Source organism: Oculina patagonica, chromosome 4 (assembly GCF_052425735.1).
Source record: "Oculina patagonica isolate OP01 chromosome 4, crgOcupat, whole genome shotgun sequence".
In the NCBI taxonomy this organism is placed as follows: Eukaryota; Metazoa; Cnidaria; class Anthozoa; order Scleractinia; family Oculinidae; genus Oculina; species Oculina patagonica.
Genome location: NC_135761.1, coordinates 45,302,292 through 45,321,965, shown reverse-complemented (window position 1 = coordinate 45,321,965; position 19,674 = coordinate 45,302,292). Strand labels below are relative to the sequence as shown.

At 38.7% G+C, this 19,674-nt stretch overlaps 2 protein-coding genes and 1 long non-coding RNA gene across 8 annotated transcripts in view; 2 read left to right on the top strand and 1 right to left on the bottom strand.

Moving 5' to 3' along the window:
- The window catches only part of LOC144652588 (uncharacterized), a 77,477-nt gene extending 74,391 nt beyond the window's left edge, over positions 1–3,086 (bottom strand). Inside the window, exon 1 of the mRNA XM_078512649.1 lies at positions 2,909–3,086. The gene's annotated coding sequence lies outside the window, so the exon portion shown is untranslated. The remainder of the gene's footprint in view (positions 1–2,908) is intronic.
- The window catches only part of LOC144652686 (uncharacterized), a 207,603-nt gene that overhangs the window by 39,734 nt on the left and 148,195 nt on the right, over positions 1–19,674 (top strand). The window lies entirely within an intron of this gene.
- On the top strand, positions 3,760–19,608 carry LOC144652606 (aquaporin-7-like). Of its 6 annotated transcripts, none has more exons than XM_078512676.1 (7): positions 3,760–3,782; positions 14,039–14,134; positions 15,274–15,400; positions 15,642–15,779; positions 17,014–17,132; positions 17,614–17,831; positions 18,986–19,608. In XM_078512676.1, exons 2-7 carry the CDS (start codon positions 14,060–14,062, stop codon positions 19,266–19,268), a joined length of 960 nt encoding a protein of 319 aa, XP_078368802.1. In that variant the 5' UTR covers positions 3,760–3,782; positions 14,039–14,059; the 3' UTR covers positions 19,269–19,608. The 6 variants fall into 6 exon arrangements, with proteins under 6 accessions (XP_078368802.1, XP_078368800.1, XP_078368797.1 ...); XM_078512674.1 differs by lacking the exon at positions 3,760–3,782 and adding an exon at positions 6,169–6,278; XM_078512671.1 differs by lacking the exon at positions 3,760–3,782 and adding an exon at positions 10,830–10,986.

Below are 19,674 nucleotides of genomic sequence, written 5' to 3'. Positions count from 1 at the left end.
TCTTAAAACATCTACTAACATGGACACCTGAGATCCTTCAGCGATCAGGGTACTAATTCAAAGGCGTGGTCAAGATACTATGTGAAGCTCTCAACGTAAAAATTATAAAAAGCGCGGCGTATAGCCCTCAAACACAAGGCAAAGACGAACGTTTTCATGTACATGGAAGAAAAGATAAAGTTTGATGTAATTAACAGTGATGGAGAGTTGATTGGGTAGAGAACCTTCCTAACTACCAACAACTTTACAACGAGTCGCCGCATAGCTCATTGGGGATGCAATCACCTTTGAAGTGTACTATGGTAGGCATCCTAAAAGTAAAACAGACTTTCATTTGGTGAAAGCAAAGCCTTTGAAGTTTCTGAGAGGAGGAGACAGAATTTCAGCTTAGTTCTCCTAAAAGACACATTAGGCAAAGGGAAAAAGAGCAAAACAGTGTAAGAGATGAAGCTCTGGAAGCATCAAAAAAAGCCTCGGAAAAAATGATTAAACAGGAACTTAAACGTAACCCTCCTTCCCTCTATCATACTGGAGAAACTGTCCTTGTCCGCATTGCAAAAATGAAAAACTGTAAAGGGCAAGAAGACCACTTTGAAGGGTACTTGCGAAGGACAAATATTGAAAGCGGATCATTCTTTACACAAATATTATGTCGAATTCGAGATCCGAACACCGCGAAGCGGAAAAAGGTCTGGATGAAAGTTGACGACATAACATCATTGTCAAAGAAGAAGAGAAAAGAAGGCAAGACACCGCAAAGGAACAGAACAACAAAAGAAAAAAGTAAGCCCCGATAACTGTACGTCAGCATCCAGTATACCAAATCTAAAACAACCGAAACTAACACATGACTTAAGCGAGCTAGACGCAGGTGTTTCCAACGTTTTGTCCTCGGAAAAACTAAAAGGGGACACAGTAAACCTTTACTTTGATTTTCTACGGTAGAGGCGGTTGTCTGAACAAAAAAGCGTCTCTTTGGCAAGTACTTACTTTTACGCCTCACTTGAAAAGCCGGAAAAGATATCGTCTTATAAAAACTACATTGGAAAAGATCCGTTGCAAAACTACGAGAATCTTCTATACCTTCACCTTCCATTGAGGAACACTGGCTGCTTGTCGTTATCAGCATCATCCACGTTTGTATATATATTTATGATTCCGCCAACGTTCCAGAGGGCACATACAACTCCGTTTTCCAAACCCTGAAACAAAAGTTCTTAAAAAGAACGGCAAAAGTTGCCACCACCGCAATGCGAGTTGTTACATGAAGACAACTGGGAAGAGAAAACACCATCATGTCCAAAGCAGAAGAATGAAGTCGACTGTGGAGCGTATACGTGCTGGTTTGCAAAGAAATATTTGTCGGACTGCTGCAATTCGCCCATCAAGTACGAAGGCGGCGATTTGCGAAACGAAGTGGCGGGTGATTTGTTGGAACTGGCAGCTTCTAACAAATGTAGCAGTGATCTCAGTTGGCTGTCAGGTGATGCCATAAGTAAACAGACAAGTGCACAAGATATTTCAGAGAAAGATAAACTTGACGTGGAGGTACAAAGTGCTGCACTTCAATACCGCCACCCTCCTACACCTAAAGATGGGAACTGCATGTTTCACGCAGTTAGTGACCAACTGGCGCGCCTCGGTTTGACGCCCAAAACGCCCGCAGAGTTGCGATCAAGCGTCGTCCAATATCTCCGAAACAACCCTCTTTCCTCAGGTGGAATTCATCTGAGAGAGTTTGTTGCATACCGAGTCTGGGAAAGCTACTTAAGAAGAATGCGTCAAGACGGTGTGTGGGGGGACTGGATCACACTGTGGGGCCTTGTTAACATGCTTAACATCGACATAGCCATAGTGTCAAGTCAAGGAGAGGGTGGCCTACGAATAATCAGCTCTCGCGATGCATCAAACACCGACCACAATCTCAACCGAATGGCGCTTCTAGGCCATGAGGCTGAGGAGCACTATCACAGCCTTGAACACGTCGCCACTACTCGAGCTCCTTTGACTGAGGAAGGCGAAGACGCCGTGGACTACATGAAAAGAAAGTACGGTAGAGGAGAGGTCTCAGAGGAAATTTGCTCGAAGTGCGGTAGAAAGTTTCAATGCCTGTCTGCGGGAGTTTATGAGAATGAAGGTGGAATGACGCAGTATTATTCCGACGACTGCTATGCCTGTGAAGTGTGTACTAAAGATGAAAACTGGTATTCATACCAATCGTAACACTTCTTGAACGCCACATACATTTTAAAAGATGGCATTTTTATATTTAAAATTTGTTAAAAAAATTGCAGTTGGTCGGATCGCACAATTTTGTTCTTGTTCTTGATATTTTTTTTCTTTTTATCGTTAGAAGCCTGTTAGCAATTAGAGATTGTTTCTACCCCAACTGGTATCGATGCTAATTAGGAAGACATTTTTCTTAAATTGCGTTTGATTGAGACGGTTATGTTGGATAACTGCTACCAAGAAAATGTTTTGCGATCAAAGCTTTACAAATTTTACATTCACATCTTTCCTTTCAGTTATACATTATGATACCCGTTCTAGTTTTTATTTGATTTTTTTACTGAATTTAAAAAAATAATTTTTCTTTTTCTTTTTATATTTGTTCAGTTATATAATTTAAATATTTAAAATAAAGTCGTATGGTTATGGTTACGGAATGGAGTTAATTCTATTTATTTTTAGATTTTTTCTACCCTACGGCTTCATTTTTTCTTTCTGCATCCACTTCCCACGATTAAACGCCATTCCGAAAATTATTGGGGATCATTTCAGGGTCGGAGTAAAAAACTTTGGGGATCATTTCGGGGTCGGGATCATTTCGGGGTCAATTTGGGGATCATTTCGGGGTTGGGGATCATTTCGGGGTCGGGATCATTTCGGGGGCTGTACATATAAAAACTAAAGGGAATGTTAGTCTTTTTTTCTCTTCTCCTCTCTCTTCTCTACCTTTCAGCGCTGTATTTCTTTTTTTTCCCCCCTTTCTTGTGGCGTTTTAAGCCAATTCGCACAGTAACGTACTTGTTCAAGAATACTGACGTCACTTTTCTTTGACCCGGTTTTGATAAATTCAGACATATATATATATATAATATATATATTGTTTTTAAATATTCATGTAAACAAGTGAACTTGTAATTTTCCTTTCCTTTGTTGAACTTTTATTCCTTTACTTTTTAATTTACTTTATTTCCTGTATTTTTGTGTGTGTGTGTGTCGATTTAATGTAAAAGTTTGTATTTTATTCAATAATAATAATAAAAAAAAAATCAACCGCAAATTAACTCAATTTTATTTCCATGTAATTAAACATCACAATTCCTTTCACTTCATTGCTTTGGCGTATCTTGTTAGACATAAGCTCTGCTGTTAAAATGAAAAGATACAGGGAAAGTGGGCAACCCTATCTAACCCCCGTGGAAGGTTTTATTCAGTTAGTTGCGAAACCGTTATTGAGTGCTGCACTTTCGATGTCGTTGTAAAAGACCGTGACCCATCGTCTTAATCCTTCTCCAAAATTAAATAGTTTTAAAACATGTTGAATACAGGGCCACTCTAAAGTGTCAAAGGCTTTGCTGAAATCAAGCGAAGCGAATATACCAGGAATGTTGTTCTTTCGGGTTTGTTCTATAATATCACTTATGAGCCTTATATTTTCACCAATATACCTGTCTTTAATGAAGCCCGTTTGATCAGAGTGGACGTGATGTGGTAGAAAAGATTCCATACGTTTGGCGTTAGCTTTTGAAGCGATTTTGTAATCCACATTTAATAAGGTAATTGGTCTCCAGTTCTTTAAATGATTTAATGCTGAATCTTCTTTTGGTATAAGATTGATCACCCCTCTTCGTTGCAAGATTGATAATTTACCATTTTCGTAACCAGCATTGAGTGAGTTAACCAAGTCATTACCAATAAGATCAAAAAAGGTCAAGTAAAATTTGTAAGTAAATCCATCTTCACCCGGTGATTTATCATTTTTAAAACTTTCTACAACTTTTTTACATTCCTCAAATGACAAGAAACCTTCTATAGTCCCACGCTCTTCATCGGAGAGTCGTGGTAGTTCTACCCCTTCAGTAAATTGGCTTAGTAGGTCTTCCGTAGCAGATATCTTAGAAGAGTACAGGTTTCTATAATACTTTTCTATTTCAGGTAGGATTTGGTTTTCATCAACTACTTTACCATTTTCATCTTCTAACTCAGAGATAACTTTCTTATTATAATTGCGTTTTTGAAGGTTAAAGAAGTACTTGGTAGGACGTTCGCCTTGTTCGACCCAAAGACATTTGGATCTAAATTTAGCTGCTTCGCCTTTAACATCATATAAAGTTTGTAGTTCCTTTTTCAGATTATCATATTGTTTAAATTCTTCATCTAAAGTGAGTGCATCGTCACTTGCACAGATTTTCTCATCAAGTTGATCTAGCTGATTCTTAATGGAGATCTCGCGTCCTCGATTAATTTTAGCTCTCCCTTTAGAGAAAGAGATAGTTGAAGTTCTTATTTCCATTTTAAGAAGTTCCCAAAGGATTTGCTTTTCCTAGACATAACTATATTTTCTTTGGAATTCTGGGTAGATGTTCTGGATTAATTGGATATAATTTTCATCTTTAAGCAGGCTATTATTAAGTTTGCAAAAACCGGGTCCACGTGTTGATAGTTTTTTCCACTGTATTGATAACAATACGAGTTTATGATCTGGAGCAATTGATGATTGAATATCCACTTTTCTTACATATTGTGTAAGGTGTTTGGCGTTATCTCGTTCCCACATCTAGATCTGGGAACGAGATTAGTGTTTGGCGATTAAAAAATAATCTATTCTCGATTTCATCATATGAATACTTGTTGACGTTTGGGTGTTTCATTCTCTGTCAAACATGTCCTTGTTAAATTACCCAAAGGTATCGCAGTGGGAATAGACAACTTTATAGCTTTTGATTGCTGGATCATATAATATGCAAACTCCTTTGCTATGCCGAGTACCGTGATAAAATATTATTTCACCTCCCCATTCATGTCTCCAGGATGATTTATCGCTTTGGTCGGAAAAGGTTTCTTGCAAAAAATAAAAGGAAGCTCTTTGGTCTTTAAGAAAGCAAAAAATATTTCTTCTCTTGTTACCGTCCTTTAAGCCCCACACATTTAACGAAATGAAGTCCTTCACTCGATAATTACACAACAAAAGGAAACCGAGACCACCATGTTTGTTGAAAAAATATTCTGGGACTGTCCTCCAGTTAAAATGTCCAGTCCTCAAGAGTGCAGGGATCCATGCTAATTTTAAGGCTTTATTTATAGTTTCAATATCCGGCATGCGTAAGCCACCTTTTTCAAAATCCTGATAAAGGCTCGTCCTTTTTTAAAAGGACGATATTAAAATCTTTTAATCTTTGGACGTCAGGTATAACCTCTTTTGGAACATCAATATTCGACATAGAATACACAAGGGATGATATACCTATGGTTTTGCTGATCAGAATCTTTCCAAAAAGTGTTAGGTCTCTTGATCTCCATATATCTAATTTGGTTTGGAATTTTTGAATTTTAGTCTCGAAATTGAGTTTATTATTTCCTTGGCTGTCATAAGACACATAAATAACTAAAGTTCTAGTCGGGTTTTTGATCCATTTAAGGTCAAGTGGTTTTTCTTTATTGTTAACCAGCTTGCCTAGCCACATTGCTTTAGTTTTTTCAATATTTAGTTTTAATCCTGAAACTTCACCGAAAGATTCCAAAAACATTAAGGCATTTTTCACTGATGTTATATCCGAGCAGAGAAGATTTGTATCATCCGCAAATTGACTCAATTTTATTTCCATGTAATTGAACATCACAATTCCTTTCACTTCATTGCTTTGGCGTATCTTGTTAAACATAAGTTCTGCTGTTAAAATGAAAAGATACGGGGAAAGTGGGCAACCCTGTCCAACCCTCGTGGAAGGTTTTATTCAGTTAGTTGCGAAACCGTTATTGAGTGTCTGCACTTTCGATGTCGTTGTAAAAGACCGTGACCCATTGTCTTAAACAGTTTTAAAGCATGTTGAATACAGGGCCACTCTAAAGTGCTGAAATCAAGCGAAGCGAATATACCAGGAATGTTGTTTTTTCAGGTTTGTTCTATAATATCACTCATGAGCCTTATATTTTCACCAATATACCTGTCTTTAACGAAGCCCGTTTGATCAGAGTGGACGTGATGTGGTAGAAAAGATTCCATACGTTTGGCGATGGCTTTTGAAGCGATTTTGTAATCCACATTTAATAAGGTAATTAGTCTCCAGTTCTTTAAATGATTTAATGCTGAATCTTCTTTTGGTATAAGATTGATCACCCCTCTTCGTTGCGAGATTGATAATTTACCATTTTCGTAACCAGCATTGTGTGAGTTAACCAAGTCATTACCAAAGAGATCAAAAAAGGTCAAGTAAAATTTGGAAGTAAATCCATCTTCACCCGGTGATTTATCATTTTTAAAACTTTCTACAACTTTCTTACATTCCTCAAATGACAAGAAACCTTCTATAGTTCCATGCTCTTTATCGGAGAGTCGTGGTAGTTCTACCCCTTCATGCGATCAGTAAATTGGTTTAGTAGGTCTTCCGTAGCAGATATCTTAGAAGAGTACAGGTTTCTATAATACTTTTCTATTTCAGGTAGGATTTGGTTTTCATCAACTACTTTACCATTTTCATCTTCTAACTCAGAGATAACTTTCTTATTATAATTGCGTTTTTGGAAGTTAAAGAAGTACTTGGTAGGACGTTCGCCTTGTTCGACCCAAAGACATTTAGATCTTAATTTAGCTGCTTCGCCTTTAACATCATATAAAGTTTGTAGTTCCTTTTTCAGATTATCATATTGTTTTAATTCTTCATCTAAAGTGAGTGCATCGTCACTTGCACAGATTTTCTCATCAAGTTGATCTAGCTGATTCTTAATGGAGATCTCGCGTCCTCGATTAATTTTAGCTCTCCCTTTAGAGAAAGAGATAGTTGAAGTTCTTATTTCCATTTTAAGAAGTTCCCAAAGGATTTGCTTTTCCTGGACATAACTATATTTTCTTTGGAATTCTGGGTAGATGTTCTGGATTAATTGGATATAATTTTCATCTTTAAGCAGGCTATTATTAAGTTTGCAAAAAACGGGTCCACGTGTTGATAGTTTTTTTCCACTGTATTGATAACAATACGAGTTTATGATCTGGAGCAATTGATGATTGAATATCCACTTTTCTCACATATTGTGTAAGGTGTTTGGCGTTATCTCGTTCCCACATCTAGATCTGGGAACGAGATTAGTGTTTGGCGATTAAAAAATAATCTATTCTCGATTTCATCATATGAATACTTGTTGACGTTTGGGTGTTTCATTCTCTGTATATCAATAAGGTCAAACCTGTCCTTGTTAAGTTACCAAAGGTATCGCAGTGGGAATAGACAACTTTATAGCTTTTGATTGCTGGATCTATTAATATGCAAACTCCTTTGCTATGCCGAGTACCGTGATAAAATATTATTTCACCTCCCCATTCATGTCTCCAGGATGATTTATCGCTTTGGTCGGAAAAGGTTTCTTGCAAAAAATAAAAGGAAGCTCTTTGGTCTTTAAGAAAGCAAAATAATATTTCTTCTCTTGTTACCGTCCTTTAAGCCCCGCACATTTAACGAAATGAAGCCACAGTTATTCTTGTTCGACATTGATAAATATATCAGAAAATTTCAACGCACAGAATGAAAACAAAAAAAAACTTAGTATAACTAGTAGTAATCAGAGATTAGGGGAGTGCGTTCGATCTATAGGTAAAATAGTCGCAAGGTAGGCGGGCATTGGCAAAAAACGATATGGTCGGCCTACTAGTAGTATGTCTTATTCTAAAGTTAGTTAACATGCATATACCTCACTAAACGCGAGGAGGATAAGTGTGAGAAAGAGGTTTACGGTCGTTTCAAGACAAAGTCGTTTCGAGGCAAGTCGAGGTCGATTCGAGACACATGTAAAGTCGATTCGAGACAAACTGAAATTGCTTCCATTCAGAGGAAAACTCGAGAAAAGTGCAGTACGACTGTTTTTTACTGTATGATCGATTGACGTAAATAAAATCTGCGCGGAGACCATCGTGATAAGTTGTAATAACTCGTTGTAACTCGGTAACTCTTGTTAACATTCGCGATTTGATTTGTGTTTCTTGATCGTAGGAATAACATTTTCTGAAGTTATAGAGGAAGTCTCAAAAATATATTGAGACAAACCCTTTTGTAAATAAACATGCCGTCTCGTTTGTATGTGTTTGTGTGTTCGTTTCTTTTTCACAACGGAGGTTTATCTTCGATCGAGCAAGTGCCTTCGAAGGTTTGTTTGATCATTAATATAGGTCTACCTTAATAAACCCAAAAAAAAACTCTAAATATACAATATAGTATAGTATTTTGTATATCGGAAGGGCTTCAAGTAATGGAGCTTGTCTCGGAACTACTTGTCACGAAACGACTTTGTCTCGAAACCACCGGATACTGAGATAGATTTTGTAGCGAGCCAAAAGAACATAAGCTATTTAGAATGAATGAAATATTATGTACACAAAAATAATTGTTTATTTCACTTGACTTGTTATCGTTTGGCACTAAATGAGATTTAAACTTCCACAAACTTGTGGAAATAGTTTCACTTCGATTTAAAATTCCACAAAGTACTTCAAAATACAGACATAATTTCGAATAATTCACACAGTAATCCACTACACGCATGTAACATTCGAGAATGTACAACGATTTCGCCATCAAAACGTCTAGTGTTTCTAGGAACAACGATATATCACAAATTCAAAGGAGTGATAAAACAATTTTGATCCGTATTAAATCCACTCTAGATGCATGTAATTCTAACAATTCAATTGTAGTTTTGTGCAACGTATAATTGCAGGAAAACACGCTGGTTTAATTCAGCTACGGACGAACTCCGTACGAAATTACGCATCAACTTAGTCGATTTCCTCTCTTTTTACGACGTTCAGTGCCTGAAGACAACTCTGCTATCTTGGATGATAAACCTGTAATGTTCTCCATGACATTTTCGGCAAAATTACAATTTTGGCCACACGTTATTAGGGAATATTAGCCCTTTTCCTCAAGCAAAATAATGTTTTTGAGCTCAGTTTGGGACGCCATCTTGTTTTGCATGAAATCGAGGCCATCTGTGGCTATCAGTTTCCCAGCCGAGATTTGCCCCTGCAAAAATTAAGCGGGGGAGGCTAATTGTGCGTCCATACATGTGCGCGCGCAATGCGGCTCGATTCATTCCGCATAACAGTACAGACTGACAGGCATACCAACTCAAAAGACACAGGACACAAAATCAAAATTAGGCTTGCGCTCTCCTTCGTCGAACGCAATAAAACTAACACCAGACACTAATGATCAATAGTAGGGGCTTACCTCTCCGTCTAACCTAAGCTTATTCCCACCCTCTTCATTGATTGCACGATTTAAGAGAACTTAAAGAACTAGAATATAGAAGCGGTTTTCTCGTTACACATCGTTTCTTATTGGAAGGAATAATTAATAAACAGAGAGGGAATGGCAACTGTCCAACTTAACAGTCTTGAACCTTACATCTCTTCAAGATGAAAGATCCTGATGGGAGCTCCATCAGGAGAAATTTTAGCGAAAACTTTTCCATCAAAATTCCAGATACTTAATAGTTCTCCGTCATGTTTCTTCTCACGTCCAATTCCCATCAGGTATCGTCTGTAATTTGTGAGGTTTTCATTTATATAAATGTGGTTCGAGTTTGTTGCTGAGACAAAACTCGGAAATAAATCGGTTAATTTAACATGATTTAACATTTTTCAACTTTACTCTCTCTTTATACAATTTGGTTTTGACCTTGTGGCTCACGAACTTGGCGATAATTATGTTGTCCCCCTTGCGCTTCAATTTATGAGAGATTTCGATGTCGTTGGGGGAAATATTAACATTTAATGTATTAGCTATTTTTAAAACTACCTCCTCAGTCGTAGTGTAGCAGCCTTCAGGTACGCCAACAATTTCTAGTGAGTTTTTCCTCGTATATTGCTCAAGGTCATCATGAGCGGGCCAAAGTTGTCGTGCCTCCTCTTCCGCCTTAGTTAAGCGTTCCTTGGCTTGTTTAAGATCCGCTCTTAACGCGTTATTTTCCTTTGTCAATCGACTCAATGATTCCTCCATCTTGTTGAACTTCTCTCCTTGTTGGCGTAAAGATGTCTTTATATCAGTTTTTTCGTCTTTCATAAGTTTAACTCGGTTTTCCTTCGAGATATTCTTCACAGCTTGCTGTAGATCAGCTAACATATCTCTCAGTACGGTAAGGGTAGGCTAGTCTTCGTTGTTGTCGTCCACGTTGGATTTGGTGCCGGCCATGTTATCCGCGCTCGATGCTGAAAGGAATGGTCTTTTGGCCTCGTTTGTCTCTTCTTCTACCCGGGTTCTACAGATCCACGCGCTCCTCGCTTATTCTTTTTATCGTTCTTTGACATTGATTGTATATAGTTAGGCAATTTCCACTGAAGAAGGAGGGAATAGCTTCCCGCTCAAATAATACGTCCGCACAGGCAGAGTTCGCGCATGCTCTCCTTTTAAGACACATTATTATTTGCAGTTCTATTTGTTCGACCTGTTTTTACGACGAACTTCTTCTACAAGACGTGACTCTTTTGGCTCGTCACGCAATCTTTTTAAAATCCGCGACAATACAAACGAAACTGCGAAAGACTATTGTGGCAAAGCTTTATGTCAAGACCGGCCCGTCACAATGTTTATTTTTTTTAAATTAATAACTGCTGGTTAATCCTTAACACGTAGCTTTGTTTGAACACATGAACATTTATTCACCACGCCGAACGAACGACGGATAAACAGATAATTTAAGCTTTAAAAAAAGGCACGCGCAGTTTTGTTTCAGTCGTGAATCCAAGGAGAGAAACACGCGTCGTTTGTGAAGGTAAGAAACAAGCGTTTAAGTTGTTTATTTATATTTGTCCCGTGAGCGGTCGCTTTATGAGATGAACTGCGAAAGGTTTCAATTTGCATCCATGTTTCTTTATATTTAATACCGGCGGTTTATTGTTTTTTTATTCCCGGCGATTGCTACAATTTTTTCTCAGTTTTGTCTGATTAACTTTAGTGTTTTTACGTTCAAGAGAAGAATAGCGTGTTCGATAGGAACTGGTTTTTTAAGCCTCTTGTGGTTAAAATTCAACGAGGACGAATATTTATTTACTTTAGTTGAAATTGCACAAGTATAATAATGCATCCACCAAAAATAGAAAAAATGTCACAATGTTTCGCTTTGATGTCGTAAATTAACAATGTTATAGTCTGCCTTTAAGCTTTTTCTTACGCATTGTTACTCGCTTTAAGGGGAGGTACAAAAGTGTTGCGATACGTATCACCGGCACCCAGGATATTATCACAAAAATAATATGATGAGTCACTAAAATGCTGGTTGCCGGATTTGCTAGCCTGCGAATTGGAGTGTGAGAAGCGGCTGTATTCGCAGGCTACGGATTTACTAAGCATCTTATTTATAGCTTTTAATGTGAGTACTGCTTTTACAAAAGCAAACCTGGCCGCAAGATTGACCATAAAAATCATACTTGACTTGCACAAGGAACGTAATTACAAAACTATTACCATTCAATCAATTGGCTTTAATTTGAGATAATTGCTCCATAAATATTTATTGTGGGGATAAGGGGAGGGAAGGGGCTTTATTAAACCGAGATGAATTCGAAACCGTTCCAATATCAGCAATATTCGTGTAACGATAGTCTCAAATAAACTAATACAGTCAACTCTCGTTAAAGCGGACACGCTCAGGGTGTCGTTAAGTGTCCGTAATACAGCGAGAGTCCGTAATATCGGGAGTCATTTCCAGTCAAACCTTATTCGCCGGGGATCTGGTGTTTGTCCGTAATAGCGAGTGTCCGCAATAGCGAGGTGTCCGCAAGGCGATAGTTGACTGTATTATTATTTATACTTCGTTCTTATGTCAACAAACTTTCTTTTTTAATGCATTTGCACAACAATTAGTGTTTCCCTCTTTATATTGGATTTTTGTGCTACTGTGTGCCAAAAGCATGTACCGCTAGACAACAACTCCAAGAGGAATGGAGAAGGAGGGGGGGGGGGGGGGGGCTTAAAATAAGTATAGTTAACATTAAGACTTTGATTTTAACCGTTCTTTATAAATAACATCTACCGATCTCCCTTGCCTAAAATACGGCAAATATCCACTATAGAAAGTATAAGTCTGAAATGTCAGCCGTCGAATTAAAAAATTGATGAATTTGAATTGGTAATAAATGCGCTAGAGATTAATTAATGATGTGCAAATAACTGTATAAAAGACAAGCACGTCCCCCCCCCCCCGCGCCTTCCCTTTGTACACTCTACTCTAGTCCGCGGTAGCGAGCAGTGGGCATCCGCCCACCCTTCGCACGAGGAAACCGGTGTGATTGAAGTATCCGCCTGTGATTGAAGTCTCTACCTGGCGAACAACTGAACCTGGTTAAGCTTGACCCAAGCCAGAACGATTCCCCAACCCTCATCTTTACATTTCATGTATAATAACATTCAGAGCAGAATATTGCACTATTCGTGTCAAATTGAGTCAACTTAAATATATATTTACTTTTTCTTTTGTTATCATAATAAACGTTTGAAATACTGTGCATAAATAAGGACATTCAAGTATAACTAGCTGCAACTGATTCAAGTGAGATTTAGTAAATAACAAAAAACGCCATGCGAAATCTCGACGCCTGAGAGAGCCCAGAGGAATGTAAGTTCTTATAAATTGATGTTATTCTCTCTAATCTACTTACCCTTGTTCTTTTGTTTCCTTGTTCTTCTTTAATAATCTACTTATCCAGAGAATACTTAGCATTTGTGTAATTTTCACATCGTTGGATAGAATTTTCCAGTCACGTATCACCTTGGCGGCACAATTTTCAGTTACATGGACGTAGTTTTTATAAACCTGTGCCTTCAGGAAGGTGAAAGGCAATTAATAAAAAATTCAGCAGTTCTCTGTTAGGCCATATGTCAGGAAAATATCATTCTTACGAAAGCATCAAGACTTTGCTATGTTTACACAGGTGAAAGACAATTAATAAAAAATCAGCAGTTCTCTGTTAGGCCTTATGTCAGGTAAATATCATTCTTACGAAAGCATCAAGACTTTGCTATGTTTACACAAAATATCATGCGGACTTGCCCACCTTGCTGCAAACTTTTCTTTGATCTACCCGCCGTTATATAATTCCGTGGCATTTTATTTATTTAATTTAATAGTTCTTTATGGGGGACTTTTTTCGGAGAGGCTTATTTCTGGTAAAAAGCTTGCATCTTGAAATGGGAAGCCCTCTGAACTATGGTAACAATTAATAATAACAGCTCTATATTTGTAAATGGAAGTAATACTATTAGGCATGTCTTTTCAAGAAGGTTTTGGAAAAAGGCCTTTGGGGAAGGCCTCTTGGTTGAGCGGTACGTTAAGTTGTCTGTAATTGGATAAAGAGGAAAATCTGAGGTTACGCACGATTTACACCACAGCAGGAGTGGGGCACTGCAGATATCGCTATCCCCGGGCGCTATGCAGTAATTGAATTATCTTTCAACATCATCCAGCAATAAAATCTTACGGATTTACAGCATTACATCAACCACAACATTGTTCCCTTTAATAATCATCTTAGACAAACTTTGCTAGACAATAAAACGGCCATATGGTGCTATATCTGTCTGTTGCGTGCCCTCTGCAAGGCCAGTTTTGGCGTCCAGATGTCTTGTCTGTGAATCCGGATATCGTGGTTCGTTTGAATCTATTGTTGCCATTCAAAAAAGAGAAGTAAATTGGCCCGATTCAAAATAATTCTGGCAAGTATTGTTTGTTTTAGACAGAATTTAATACGCTGTTTATATCCAAACAATTTTTATTTTGTTACCAGTAATAAGATAATGCGTTTTGTCTTTTTAATTCCATGCTGCAGTGAGATCACTGAAACTTCGTCATGGCCGTTCGTTTTCGTTTGCCTCCCTTGATGAGAGAAGCTGCGGCTGAGTTCGCCTCCACCTTCATTTTACTGGTGAGTGGTTAACACAGGAGGTGTATCTTTGAAAAAAATGTATATTTTTTCAAAGTTGTCTATCTGTCTTAATCTTCCTCTGTTCCAACCATCCTTGTTTATTTTCGGTTTGTTGTTACTCCTTTGTTGTTTTTCTGCATTAGAATAATGTCATTTTGAGGTATCCTTCAATTTCAAAGTAATCTGTACATCGTGGCATAGCTCATTGAATCGTGGGGGGGGGGGGGGGTCTGAACCTCCCGCCTCCCGTACCTTTTACTCCCGCTTCCCGTACCTTTCTGTGGTGGTTCCCATGTCTTTTGCAAAATATAGCGAAATGTTGCACAATTTTCCTCGTTTTCTCCCGGTTCCTGCCACCTTAGGAATCCCGCTTCCCGCCCTCTCTCCTCCCGTTTCCGGCCCCTTTTCTCTCGGTCCCCCGCCCCCTGTCCCCATCCACTGAGTCGGTCTCACAAGAAAGCTGACAGAAATAAGATCTATCAAACATAACTAAAAATGGTCTGAAATGTTCTCAACATATCCTGTCGCTTAATGATTTTATCTCTATGAGTATTATTAAAATTTGAAAATGTTCAGGCCATCGGCATTTTAAAAAGTAGATTTTAATAAAGAACTACCAAAGAGTAAATAATAAAGATGGTAAATTTTAAGCTCGGTAATAAATAATGAAGATGAAGTGTTCAACATGTCCCCGACGGGAATCGAATCCATGGCCTCCCAGATACCGGTTGGGCGCTCTAACCAACTGAGCTACGAGAGACTCGTTGTGAGCTGGGCCATTTTACTAGGTTGATAAGTGACACGCGTCCTGCATACTGCTAGGATCAGCAATGTCGAATTCATCAAGAGTACAACAATAAACGAAAGGCCGGGGCTGGGGGAGGGGGGTCAGTTGAACACGGTATACCACCTGATCGTATTCCATAACCGTTATATTTAGGTCAACCAGGTGGAGCAAGTACCTTTTTCTGTGAGTAAAACCCAGGGTAAATCTGTGAGATAAATCCCTGGGGTAAATCTTCGGTATCAGAGAAACAGTTAATACTCCCAGTTGTTTCAGTGTAGACGTAAAAGAGGGTCAAAAGGAAAATTGTGTTAAACTTTTTATCCTTATTTACTGAGTGCCTTTCATTTTGCAGATCTTTGGAATAGGATCAGTGGCTCAGATGGTTCTCAGTGACTGGAAGTTTGGAAATTTCTTCTCAGTGAACTTCGGTTGGGGAATTGGTGTCACACTGGGATGTTATTGGGCTGGCGGGATTTCAGGTATGCAAGTGAATTATTAATATTAACAATTGTTTCATGCTTTAGCATGCACTATCGAGTTATGGTGCACGCAGGAAGCTCGGAGAGCACGAAAGTTGCTCGAGACGATAGCCGAGAGCAACCCTAGCTTCTTGAGCCTTTCCTAAGCCTTTTACAAGCATTTTCCTTATATACACATGTAATCGTTCGCCTTTAAAGAAATAATGCAATGGAACAAAATAATAAAATTCATTTTTTGCAGGCGCTCACATGAACCCCGCGGTGACGTTGGCTTTTGCTGTTGTCAGGAGGATTCCTTGGAGGAAAGTTCCCGTATACTGGGCTGCACAAATGCTCGGAGCATTCGTCGCTTCAGCTTGTGTTTATGGAGTGTACTATGGTGAGTTGAACTTAATTCGACAAACTTAACAGGCTAAACTGCAGAATATCGGGCCACTTATAATTAGGCCCCGTCCACACTGACCCGGGCAAATTTCAAAACGCACCTTCTTTTCCCCGATTAGGCCAACCGGCCACACTGAAACGGCGTTTTCGGTCACCGCACAGGCGGCCCAGGCTCTGGCTTCGTTCAGTAATAATTTGCAACGGTCAAGCGATCGAAAAATGTGCTCCATAAATCGACGAATCTGAGATCTTTCGTTTCTATACAATACAATACAATACAATCTTTATTTAACGTGGTCAGCAACACTTAGCTAAACAGCTAGTTTTCAGGTGCCCGAAATAAAAATAAAAAATAAAAAAATAAAAACTTCTTGGAAGTGTAAAAAATGAATTAGGCTATAATTAAGAACAACTACGAATTACAATATTGTCTAACTAAGAAAAATTACAATAAACTGTAAGCCAGATAAATAAAGATCACTTACCTACTGTTGATTGTCTGTTATTGTGTGATTTTGAGGGGTTTTGGGAAGATAAATTCCTCACTTGCCGCTGACGCCCCCTACTAATACCAAAGAAAAAGGTATTACCGTTGCAAATTATTAACGAAGCCAGAGCCTGGGCCGCCTGTGGTCACCGCCTGAAAACGGAGCTTTTCAAAAACGCTCACCAATGAAGCTTATCGTTTTCAATTTTCCCCGGGTTAATGTGGACGGAAAAAACATTTTACGCGGCGTTTTCAAATTTCTCCGTCTTCAAATTTACCGGGTCAATGTGGACGTGGCCTTAGTTACATGTCATTGAGTAAGAATAGCATCTGTTGTGTTATTCCTCGTTACACAAAGCGTTCCGACACACGTAAATGTGATGGACGAAAGTGCCCCTGTATTCTGCAGTTACTTGGCACTTACGTCAACTTTGAATATACAACAAGCAAATTATGACTCAAAGACAATAACAATTCCCTGCTTTACAGGTTGTCTAATTTAAAGTCGCTATTCAGCATTCCCAAGCAGCAAGAATGCAATAAGGGCGTTTAAAATTGTTTTCAGTAATTGTATCATTTTTTGAAATAAGAAATAAGTCCTTTATTTAATTTTCATGATTCCTTGTGTGGAGTAGTGTGAACAGAGTAAACTTGGAATTATTCACTGAACAGAGGGTTAACAAATTTCCACTACCCCAATATGGGAATATCTTGTTTACATTTGTTCTTTGTATCCTTATAGACGCCTTAAATGCATTTGATGGAGGTGTTCGTCAGATACTGGGTCCAAAAGGTACGGCAGGGATCTGGGCTACATATCCACAGTCCTACCTGTCGATCTGGAACGGCCTAGGAGACCAGGTGAGTTATTAGTTTCTAGTTTTTACAGACATTAATAATTGCCAAAGAACAAACTAGGAGGTTTCGCTATAAATTATTTGTCCTGTTTGTGGTTAATAGTGTATGGTAGTCATGTTTCATAGAAGAGAATCGCGCGCTGGATCAGGTTTTGGAGTCTACGAGATCAATATAGACTGCAAATTAAACATTTTTCTTTTTTTGCTCTGTCTTCTAGCTTTTGCGAGAGACGCGTCTCACATACAAGCCGAAAAAGGTCATTTATTTCGAAGTCGTAGCGCTACAGAGATCAGTGCTTTTCTCTGATTCGTTGTTGTTTGGTTTTAATGCTCCGCGCGCAAACTACAACGACGAATCTTTGTGTTCTGCGTCAACATTATAGACGTTTTGACTAAAATGTGAGAGGTTCCTCTCATAAAGAGGGTGAAAATGGCTAGGGGAGCTCAAGGGTATATTTAATTGATAAATTATTTTACTTCCATAGGTGTTTGGCACGGCTCTGTTGGTGGGCTGCGTCTTCGCCATCATTGACAAAAACAACAATTCTCCCGACCAGGGGGTGGCACCGGTCATGATTGGTCTGGTGGTGTTTGTCATTGGCGCCACCTTTGGATATAACTGCGGCTATGCTATAAACCCTGCCAGGGATCTGGGACCAAGAATTTTTACAGCCATAGCAGGCTGGGGCTCTGGGGTGTTCACGTGAGTATTTAATATCTATTTACTAAACCCCTGAGCTTTCTTCGCATAATCACAAGCATAAACACAAGCAAGCAAGCATAAAAAAAAAGCGCAAAGAAAGAACGAATGCATTCATTGATTTTTTCTTTTGCTGTCCTCCTTGTTAGGAATAAGCAAAGTAAAACTGAAGGATGGTTTTAACTAGCGTCATACGCATAAGCACAAGCATAAAGATGGCGAGGACACAGCGATATAAGCATCAAAAAAGTACTCACTAGGAATCGCAACGAGCATGGGCATAAACACAAGAAGAGCGAACATGTTTTGTTTTCTTATGCTTATGCTAATGTTTATGTCGCGGTGGTTCCTAGTCAGGACAACACAAGAACAAGTGTGTTCGTTGTCCTCACTATCTTAATGTTTATGCTTGTGCTTATGCGTATGTCGTAGTGAAAACCAGCCTTTATAAGATCAGGAGCGCACAAGAAAAACGAACACACGTATTCGTCTTATGCTGTTCTCGCTAGGAATAAGCATAAGCTCAAGGAGAACAATCAACCTTGTTTCGTTGTGCTTATGCTTATGCGTATTCCTTGGGCGGACAGCATCAGAAAAATGTGTTCGTTCTATTTATGGGCAAAAGCACAAGCATAAGCGCCAAATCTCTATAGTCGACATAGGTTTTTATATTACCGTATTTTCTCGATTAAACGCCGGGCCCCGAATAAACGCCGGGTCTCCAAGCTGTATTTGAAAATAAAACCCTTAAACAATTATTAAAGGTTTAAAATGCTTTAAAAATAATGTCTAATTATAAAGCTGTCAAAAATAATGAATAAAAATTATTTCTTAGAAACATAGAGCCTGAAAAAACTCCTGAATTCAAATAAACGCCGGCCCTATCGGGCTAAGTTTGAAATAAACGCCGGGGGCGTTTAATCGAGAAAATACGGTATTTTCTTGGCAATTTTTCACTTAATTTTTACGTTTTGGTTTATGTAAACATTTTCTGTTAATGGTTTGAACAGATCAATTGTCGGTGCTTACACTCCCGTTCCTGTAGCATAAAGTAATCGGGGTATTGCTTCTTTCATTTGATGGGGACAGACTCCGCGTCCCCCACAACCTCAGTTATTCTGTCCGAATACTAACGATAGCTCACTTGTTCTTCACAGCGAGGCCAACAACTGGTCTTGGGTGCCAGTAATTGGCTGTCTGTTGGGCGGAGTACTGGGCGCTTTGTCCTACATTGTTCTCATTGAGATGCATCACGTTTCAGACAACGACGGAGAAACTGGGTTCGAACTACAGAGTGTTGTTACGACTACGCCTGAGTTTCGCAAGACGCAAGGAAACGGTCTGGGGATGGGAAACATGGCTTTCACCGAGGACGGAATGGGCACCAGTGATAGCCAGGGGCTTGCCATGAACGTGACGGAAAAGACGTCCCAACTGTAATCATCAATCGAACCTTTGCACTGTGTTTTCAACGTTGCTGCATCACAACAAAAGCAACAAATAAAGACCAGAAACTCATCTGATAAGACTCAAATCCAGTTTTTGCTAAAAACAAAATAACATTGAGATGATAAAATGTAAACAAGTTGAGGGTATAGATGATTTATAAAATTCAAAAATAGTTTTATTCTGTAATAATACGCCTCTGCTTCTGCTGTTGGAAGTGATTGACGCTTGTATAAATGTGCGAAAAATAAACGCTCATAGCTATTTGTGCAAAGCAAATGTTAGATCATAGTAAAACGTTTGTGTTTTGTATTTGTTATTAAAGCTCTTATCGTAGCTTCTTTGTTTTCCTTTCATTGATACCGGCAGGAATGGGGCTTATATTTACCCATATGCGTTT